Raw genomic sequence first — 9,535 nt, 5'->3', positions numbered from 1 at the left:
GCTCCCGCACGCAGCGTTTGAAACTCCCGCCCCGCTGCGCCAGCGCTCCCCGCGCACCGCGCCCACAGGAACAGGCGTGCCCGAGCTCCCCCGGGCTGCCCAGCCCCGGCTCGGGAGCGGGCCCGCCTCCGCGGGGAACAACGGGAACGCAGAGCCCCGAGCGAGCCCCGCCGGGCCCGGCCCGCCCGGCTCCCGAGCCGCGGCCGCTCCGCCCCCACACCCGAAAATGGCGCGCGCACGGAAACGCGCCCCGCGGGACGCGGAGCGCGCAGGCGCCGCACTCGCGGCGGCTCTTCCGCCCGCTCCGGCCCGTCCCGCCCCGTCCGCCCCGCCGCGCAGGGATCGGGAGCTGTCCCAGGTAACGGGGCGCGGGGCGGGCAGGGCCGGAGGGAGGAGAGACAAGGGACGGGTGCCCCGTGCCGGGCGAAGATCCCTGCGGGCGCTGTCCGGGCGCGCCCCGCTCTCTGGACGGCTGGGAGGGAGGGAGGGGAGGGCGGCCTGGCGGCCGCAAGGCGGAGCAACGGCTGCCAGCCGCTCCTCCCGCTGCCCCCGCTGGCCCCGGGCCGGCGCCGCGGGTGCTGGCGCAGGTGGCCCTGCGGGGCCGGTTAGCGGTCGGAGCTGGCGTTTGTCACCCGCTGCCCAGCGTGGGCGCCCCGCGGGGTGTGAGCGCTCCCCGGGTGCCCTCCTGTGCCGGCCGAGAGCAGGAGCGGCGGCCGCCCGGGCGTTCCAGCCCCCTGAGGGACCCGTGTCCCTTTCCTAGGGGGTGGGGGATCCTTCCCGTCGTGCGGTGTTGGGAAAAGCAACAGGTAATCGTGGACTTGAGGGGATTTCTGCCGGTCTTTGGTTTTCACTGTCCCTAGAGGAGGCAGAGCTGCCCCTTTGTGCCGCAGTGCAGTTCTGTGCTCCTCTATACCAGAGAGAGATGGAGGTCCAGTGGAGGGCTGTGGAATTAAGGGTCTGGAGCATCTCTGTTAGGAGAACAAGGCTGAGGGAGTTGGGCCTGTTCAACTTCGAGAAAAGGCTGCAGAGAGGGAGCCTCAATCTGTGTGAGTAGCTAAAGGGAGGGTGTGAGGAGGATGGACCAGGCTCTCGTCGGTGGTGCCAGCAGTGAGACTAGAGGCACAATCTGATGTGCAGGAAGTTCCACCCGAACGTGGGGAGCAATAGCTTTAATGTGCAGGTGAACACGAGCTGGAACCGACTGCCCAGAGAGGCTGTGCAGATTCTCTTACTGGAGATAGTCAAAAACTGCCTGCACACAATCCTGAGCTGTGTCTCTGTGTGACCCTGCTTGAGCAGGGAGGTTGGACCCGATGACCTGCTGTGTTCCCTTCCAGCCTTACCCATTCTGTGATCTGTGGGTCAGGCAGGGCTTCTGCAGTGTTTAGATGGGATGGTACAGGCTTCTTATGCACTGGCTGCAAATGTCTTAGAAGTTGTGAACTTCAGGCATGTTGTCTAATATGGAGCATCTGGCTCTGATAGTGCCCGAAATGTAGAGCACCCCACTGCTGTGTCTCAGGCTGGGCTTCTGACTTCAGCCCTCTGAAGTATGTCCCTTTAAGTACAACAGATAGTGGTGTACATCCTTCGTTGTTATTAACTGCCAGTGTTAATTTGTAATTTTATTGCTATTTTTGTGACTCTTAAATGTAGTGTGTGCTATACATCAGTCAAAGACCTCAAGTGTTTTCTTCCTCTTCTTCCCTTTACTTCTTCCCATATCTTGTCATCATCCTGTCGTAGGACTGCTCTGATGTCTTTGCTTTACCTCTGTTTGGCTGGCTGGGTGAAAGGCATGGTTATAGCTGGGCTGGGTCCAGAGTGTTTAAAGTGGATGTCCCACAAGACAGATGGGATACCATCCCACCTTACGTGGATACCAGACCAGTGAGGGCTGCTAGAAAGCCAGTGATGTGGGTTTGGTGACAGCAGGTTCATTGTGTCGGTTCTGGATGAGCCAAGCTGTGACCAGCCAGGTAGGGAAAAGGGAAACAGTTGTGGAACTCCATTGCAGTGAATACTGTGGAAAGATAGGCCATTGATTAAGTTGGAACATGGGTGAACATCAGTGGATGCAGCCTCTGCCTTCCTATCCTTTGATGTGCACAAGGTAAGTACTTTTCTGCTATAACATGTAGCAGTCCTTGTCGTTTTATACAGAACATTTGGGGCTTGCATTTTTCTTTCATGCTCTCATTATGTGCATAACAATTGCTTGTTACGATTTGTAGTGATCCTTTTATTATTTTTATAATTTAATCTGTTTTACTTTTATTTACTCCTACTTATAGGTCTAGTTTTTATTCCTAACTGTATACTCTTACTTTCCATGATAGCAAAGTTTATTTTTTTTTATTAAATCAGTACTCTTGATTGCTCTTCCTGAATGACTGTTGGGTTCTTGCTTGAATTATTAACTTGACTTTGTCATCACAAGTTTCCATTAACATAGTCTTACTTTACATTGCAATATACTAAAGTATATTTTATTCTTTATTTTTTTTTATTCATAGTTCTAAAATATGATGTCTGATCCGTTAAAAAATGCATTTGTTAGCATTTGTCATTAATGTCCATTGTTGGCTTCTCAGTAGTCTATTCCATATTTTAATATGGAGTGATGTATGGTTTTGCCAGTCTAATTGTTTCCAGTATGGCATTGCATGCTTTAGTAACCTTCAGATAGGTTGGATCAGCTGCTTTTCCTTCGCCTTGAATAGTTATTCCCAAACTGTTGTTAAAGTTAGGATAAAGTAGTGTTGAAACTGAAAGCAATGGCTTTTTCAATTAAAAACTTAATGTAGAAAATTAGGGGTGCCTTGGTGCAAGAGTTTTGGGAGCAATTAATGTAAAAAAAAAAGTCAAAAATATGAAGATGACATGAAGCTAAAATTCAAATACATGTCATTTGCTGTGTATTTTTTTGTTTTAATGTTGATTATTTCTTCCTGTGCCATTTAAAATATTGTTTTTTGTAAAATCTTATTAATGGGTTCCTTGTGGTTGTGGTCAGTTTCTCGCTGCTTTTGCTTTTTTGTACTCATAGAAGGTTCTGCATCCTCTGATATTTGTTATAATTTCTGAGGGTACTTATTACAGTTTGTCTGTAGTTCCAGTTTGTTTGTGTACTAGCTCTTTAACAGTTTTGAGGTGCAGACTGTTCTGTCTTTTGCCTTCCTTATAGTTAGATTGCATGAAATTATTTTGTTCTGTTTTCCACTCTTATAATCTCTTTTCTTTAAATGTTCAAATAGTTTAGCAGTGGAACTCATAGTCCTCGTCGTAGTTTGGATGTTATTGGTTACAACATTTAAAGTTTATGTTTCCCCTTCTTTTTAGAGGAAGATTTTAATGGAATAGCAGATTCAATGAATACTTGTCTTCATGTTTGGGTGATGGATGCCAAGAGCTTGCAAATCAAGTGACTGTTTCCTGGTTTGAATAATTTGGGCATGAAGGGATGTTTCTGTAGTAAACCAAGAGTAGCATAGCAAAAGGTATGTAAACTGAATCATGAGGTGTGTTTGCTCCTTCATTTCCTTGTGTGTGGTATTAAGCTATATAATATAAAGTGGATATGACAGTTTTGCTTTTTAAGCATTTTGTAAATACTTAATGGGCATCATCATTGTAATAATAATAATAGTAATAAAAATCATCAGTAATAACCATCATCATCCTTGTCTTCTTGCTCCTGTAGTATTTGATAAAGAGATACCTACCACACAAAATTTTTGCAAGAGTATCAGGTGGGAAGTTTATTGCATTTCTGCATTTGCTTTTAATTTTGTTCATTCCACATAATGGAAAGTGATTAATATGTTTTTTCTTTAACCTTTAGGTGCTGTGTAATAGAAAATTAATGAGGGGATCATAAGACACTATTTTATAAAGCAGTCAACAAATATATAGACTAGAAATTAGATATTCTTTGTAATGATGTAGGAAATTTTGGTGTCTCTTATAATAAATGCTGTTCTCTGTGATGCTTGGTAGTATAAGCTGTCTGACCTCCCGTCACCTGAATTCAGGCAGTAGTTTGACCAGAACATTAGGCTGACACCAGGAAACTGCTCAGAGAAGCATCTCTTTCTCCACAATGACCCGAGCATACAGATCTGCTTGGTGAAGTGGTTAGGGAGCTCACCTAACCAACGTTAAAAGAAAGAAGTTTTTTTCCTGCATTACTTTTTAGTAGAATCAGAGACTTGAGGTGGTTTATTATTTTGTTGTGTAAAGAGCAGCTTGGACTCAGGGGGATGAGAAAGAATGAGAAGAGGGAAGAAACTGCTCCTCTACATTGCAGCACAAGTTCTCATGACTGAAGTTGTACTTTAGCACTCTTTATTTCGTTGAGTTCTCTGTAGATTCTTCAAGTAACTATTCTTAAAACATTTACAGAGAGACTGTGGAGCAAGATCCACTGAGAAGCTCTGGGGGAGCCTGAGGGCTTTGACAAGAGGGTCCCTGGGGTCCTGGGGTTCTGCACTGCACAGCTGGACCTGGCTTTCTCACAGACTGTGTCACCTCCTCCAGGAGATCATGTTAGGAACTGTTAGGCTGACCTGTATGACTTCTCTCTGGATCATCTCTCCCCAGGGAGAAGGAAATGCTTGTTGTCATTACCTGTATCCTTGACTAGCAGTCTTCTGGCCTCCAAGCCCCCAGTGTATTTAGACATGTGTTAGCAACTTTGGGCATGCTGTGTCTCTAATGCTGGTCATTATTTCCTGCACCCCACACATTAAAAAAAAAAAAAAAATTATAAATAAGCAGCCTATTCTTAGGCCACGTGTCATGCAGTGGTCTCTCTATAGGAGTAAATGTTGAGTACATTTACTGCCTCTGAATTTTGCTTGAACTGGTGCTGTGCATTAAAGTTGATTGTCATCTTTCTTAGAGGGGGGATCTAGATTAAATTCCAGCAAACAAAGGAGAACATAACTCATTTCAGAAAAGTTTTGATGTCAGAAAACTGTGCAACTGGTGTTTGTTTTAGCCTGTTTTAGATATTACCAGTAGCTGACTTAATACTGACAAATAAAAAGATTGTGTATTGCATTTGTGTAAATAGCATCTTCCTTCTACTTAAGGTAAGTATGTCAACCTGTGTTTTGTGTAGGGCTTTGAGTCTGTATGGGTGAAAAACTTTTATGTACTTTTGAGAGAATAAAAAAACCATGTCATAAGCGTATGATTACAGAAAATACGAGATTTTTATACATTTTAGTAAAGCTTGTTACTTTTGCAAGATTCATTTCAAACCATTCCTGTTAGTGCTGGAAGTCTGTGCTTTATTTATTGATTTGTAGAGAAAATTTATGTGTCCTCTCTATAGAGGGAATAGGTATCCTTTATTAGGAGAATTTTGTTTACTGTGTGTAAGAAGCAGCACAGGAACAGTGTTATGAATCTAAATTTTCCTTTATTCTAATTTAATGTGTTTTGCATATTGATTTTCTCAGCTTTTGTCAGCCACAAATAATTAATACACTTTGTTTTTGCCCATGCAACTGGCTTGAATCAAACTTATATTGATGCTGCTGATTATACTATGTTAGTTATATGCTTTTTACTTACTGTCTGGAATCTTCAATTCCATTGCTGACCAAAAACAATTCTAGCAAGTATTCCAAAGTCTAATGTACCAAGGAAAACAGAATCAAGGTTGATTTTATTTTTAATCAACACATTCAATTGATTAGAATAATGAAGCTGTGTTTCTTTTGTTTTGATGCATCTCTTTCATAGTAAGCGTAGCCTTAAATTACTGAGTTCAGCAATTCAGTTCTGGAAAAGTATTTGTTGCAATGTTTGCTGTGATTTTAATATTTGTTTCACCAAAGTAAATAATTTGGTATGTTTGTGCTATCACCTGTGGGTATGTTGTAACCCAGAAGACTGAAACCTGTATATTTCATTACTTTATTTTTCAGTACTCATGGGTAAGAGAAAGGAAGAAAGTGTTTTAAATCCTGGGTCCCAGAAAAGGCAGAGAAAAGAATACACAGATGTACATAGTGATGAGTCTGATGAAGAAGAAACTTTAGAGCTCTCAGCTAATGGCAGTGCCTCTTCACAGTCGGTAAGTAGTTTAAAAAGTCATAGAGATGAAGATATAAGAAAAGTTCTGTGCTTATTGGAATAAATGTCTTGGATGTAGGCATCAGAAATCAAACTAGGGATACTGTCTGTAATGGGGACTTCTGCATGAGGTTATTCTTACCTTATTTCTTTTGGATCATGTAGTTATAATAGTGGATCATAAAATAACAATATTCTGATTTAATAGAAGGAGTATTAGTTGTCAAATAAATTAAGGAAATTGATTTTGATAAAACTATGGTATATTTTGTTTATGGTTGTAATAAAAGCAGACATGATATTTGGAAAACTAATTATTTACTAAAAGAAGTGCCAAATACTTGTGTTTTACATAACTGACACTTTCATGTGTCTAAAAAAATCTAGTGTTTGAAATGCAAATTTTGATGGAAAAGAAACTTGAAAACAAGTTAATTATATTAATTATTTATATATTTTTATGCTTTTCTTTTAGTAGCTGAATTTTAGATTGATAGAAGATTTTAAAAAAATTATTTTTGAGGTTGCAAATACTATCCTGTGTATTCAAACTGGACATTAGGAAACATTTCTTTGCCAGTGGTAAGACAATGGACCAGGCTTCTCTGGGGGGCTGAACCTGTCTGAGTGCCAGGTGTGCACCAAAACCACTCTGTCACTGCCCTTCTCTCCTGGGCAGGGGAGAGAAAATACAACAGAAGTCTCATGGTTGAGATAAGGGCAGGGAGAGATCACTCCCCAGTGACTGTCGTGGGCAGAACAGACCCACCCTGGGGAAATTACCTGAATTGATTTACATTCAAATCAGTATTTGAGAGATAATGACAAATTAAGACAAATCTTAAAACTCCTTCCTTCCACTCCTCCTTGGCACATCTTCACTCCCAATTTTCTTCTCCCCCCAACAGCAGAGGGAGATGGGGGCTTCAGTCAGTTCATTACATGTTGTCTCTGCCATGCCTTCCTCTTCAGAGGGAGGACTCACACTTGTCCTGTGCTCTAGTGTGGATCCCTTCCACAGGATGCAGTCCCTCAGGAACAGGCTGCTCCACATGGATCCCCCCTGGGGTCACAAGTGCTGCCAGGAGCCTGCTCCAGTGTAGACTTCAATAGAATCACATCCTCCTTTGGGAATTCTCCTGCTCCAGCATAGGACTCTCCATGGGCTGCAGGTGGATCTCTGCTCTGATGCCTGGAGGACCTCCTGCCCCTCCTTCACTGACCTTGTTGTCTGCAAGCTGTTCCTCTCAAATTCTCACTCCTCTCTGGCTGCAATTGCTGCAATTGCAATTTCCCTTTCCTGACTTATTCTGGAGGCACTAGCACTTGTGCTCAGCCTTGGCCAGCAGTAGGTCTGTCTTGGGGGCAGCTGGGGAATGGCAATGGCTCTGTCAGAGGTGGGAATGCTTCTGGCAGGTTTTCACTGAAGCCACCCTTGTAGCTTCCTGCCCCTGCTACCACAGCCCAAAGCCAGTAGAGCTTCCTAGAGTGGTGGTTGGTGCCCCAAGCCTGTCAGTATTTACAAGACATTTGGACAATGCCCTTAATAAGATGCTTTAACTATGTCAGCCAATTGTGTGAATCTATTGTCTTAATATTTTACATTGTATTGATGGTAAGTTAATAATAGGGAGAACTGAAAGTTACTACGTGACTGGGATCAGCTTTGTTAACTTTATTTTTATTTTACTACATAACTGGTCTGTAGCAAGTGACTTTGCACATTGTCATGAAACCCTTCTGTTTCCTAGGGGCTTGTAACAACTGATGTTTTATATCACTGTCGTTTCAATTCTCATTGTGTTTAAATACATAAACTTAATCTCATTGAAATGCTGACATAACTTGAGTTTTAATTGTTCATTCTTTAGCCTGATGGTGAAGTTGGGATAATTGAAAGTATCCAGCTGAAGAATTTCATGTGCCATTCAAATCTGGGGCCTTTTCAGTTTGGATCAAATCTCAATTTCGTCGTTGGAACCAATGGAAGTAAGTATTAATTACATAGAGTCTTTATCAAAGAACACTTCTGTTAATAATGTAGAAGGTGTAATTGTTATTTGAAAAACAATTGCTAGCCATCTTTTAGGCACGGACAAGGATTCACTTTTGAAGTGAGGTACCACACAGTTCTATCCCAGTGTGTTAAAGGCTGGTGAATTAGGTCTTAGGAGATTTTTGAAAAGATAATATGAATATAATTTTTTTTTAATCTAAATAATGCATAAATTTTTATTTGAACTAAATTTACTTGTGTGTTTATTATTAAACGCACAGTAATTGTCCAAGTGCCTGCAGTGCCCATCACTGAATTTGGAGGAGCTGCAGTGATTGTAATGAGGAGTTGAAGTACTGCTAATAGTAATGCTGAGCTAGATCTGAAGCACACTGAGTAACAACCTGCTTCCTTATGGTTTCAGCTGCCCAAGGCCATCCAAAATTTTCCAAAGCAGTTGCAGTTAGCCTGGAGGAGGGGAAGGTGTGTGCTCTCTAGGCTGAAAGGTGTAACTGTGAGCAGCTGCCGCTAGATGGCAAGCGCAGCCCAGGGGTGAAGGTGGTGAGTGTTAGGGTCCTGTCAAGTATCATGGCATTAGCATTTCTTATCTTATCTGCCATCATTTTAGAGCCCTTCAAAAGGATAGCCTTAGCCCAGGCCCCAAAGGTGATAAACACCAAATCGGGGAGTGCATGCTATGAGGAAGGTGTTACATAATGCAGCTCTGAGAACCAGCGTGCCTCTCAGAGCAAATAAATCAGCATTGTGATCTGCAGCTATTGAACTACTGTCATGAATGCTTACTGAAAATTTGTTTTAACATACTCTAGTCAGTTATTTAAACCCTTATGAGCCACGCATTGGGTACCAGAAGAGACTCTTGTCATTTAATCCTTGTGGCAGCTAAATGCCATGCAGCTACTCACTCACTTCCCTGTGTCCCCCAGTGGGATGGGAAGGAGAATTAGAAAAAGATAAAACCTGTGGTTTGGGGTAAGAGCAGCTTAATAAGCAAAATAAAATAAAATATCATAATTATTGTAATGAAAAGTAGAAAGAGAGGAATAAAACCCAAGAGAAACAAGTTATGTGTAATACAGTTGCTCACAAGCAGCCCATCCCTGAGCAGCAATCAGTGACTCCTGCAAAGCATCCCCCAGTTTATGCACTGTGCATGACATTTTATTGGATGGAATATCCCTTTGGCCAGTTTGGGTCAGTTCTCCTGTCCGTGCTCTCTCCTGCCTTGTGCACCTCCTCATTGGCAGAGCACAGGACACTGAAGAGTCCTCGACTTTGCTGCTTAGTAATGACCAAAACATGAGCATGTTATCAGCATTATTCTCATGCTGAATCCAAAACACAGCTCTGTACAAGCTAGTAGCCAGAAAAGGAGCCCTATTCCAGCTAGCCCAGGACAGTATGGGGCACATATAAACTATTATAGGAAAA

General features: G+C 42.8%; 1 protein-coding gene across 3 annotated transcripts in view; it reads left to right on the top strand.

Moving 5' to 3' along the window:
- The first annotated feature begins 275 nt into the window (after positions 1-275).
- Positions 276-9,535, top strand: part of LOC116994145 (structural maintenance of chromosomes protein 6-like) — a 37,710-nt gene continuing 28,450 nt past the window's right edge. Inside the window, exons 1-4 of one of the 3 annotated variants that reach the window (XM_033055615.1) lie at positions 276-358; positions 3,343-3,500; positions 5,940-6,088; positions 7,959-8,076. In XM_033055615.1, the coding sequence (XP_032911506.1) occupies positions 5,945-6,088; positions 7,959-8,076 (262 nt within the window). In that variant the 5' untranslated portion in view covers positions 276-358; positions 3,343-3,500; positions 5,940-5,944. Of the gene's footprint in view, positions 359-585; positions 807-905; positions 2,114-3,342; positions 3,501-5,939; positions 6,089-7,958; positions 8,077-9,535 lie in introns of those variants that run through there. The other 2 variants (XM_033055616.2, XM_033055614.2) reach the window with 2 other exon arrangements.

This window comes from Catharus ustulatus, chromosome 3 (assembly GCF_009819885.2).
Source record: "Catharus ustulatus isolate bCatUst1 chromosome 3, bCatUst1.pri.v2, whole genome shotgun sequence".
Lineage (NCBI taxonomy): Eukaryota > Metazoa > Chordata > Aves > Passeriformes > Turdidae > Catharus > Catharus ustulatus.
Note: the sequence above shows the minus strand (reverse complement) of the source record. Positions and strands in the feature narration are given on the sequence as shown.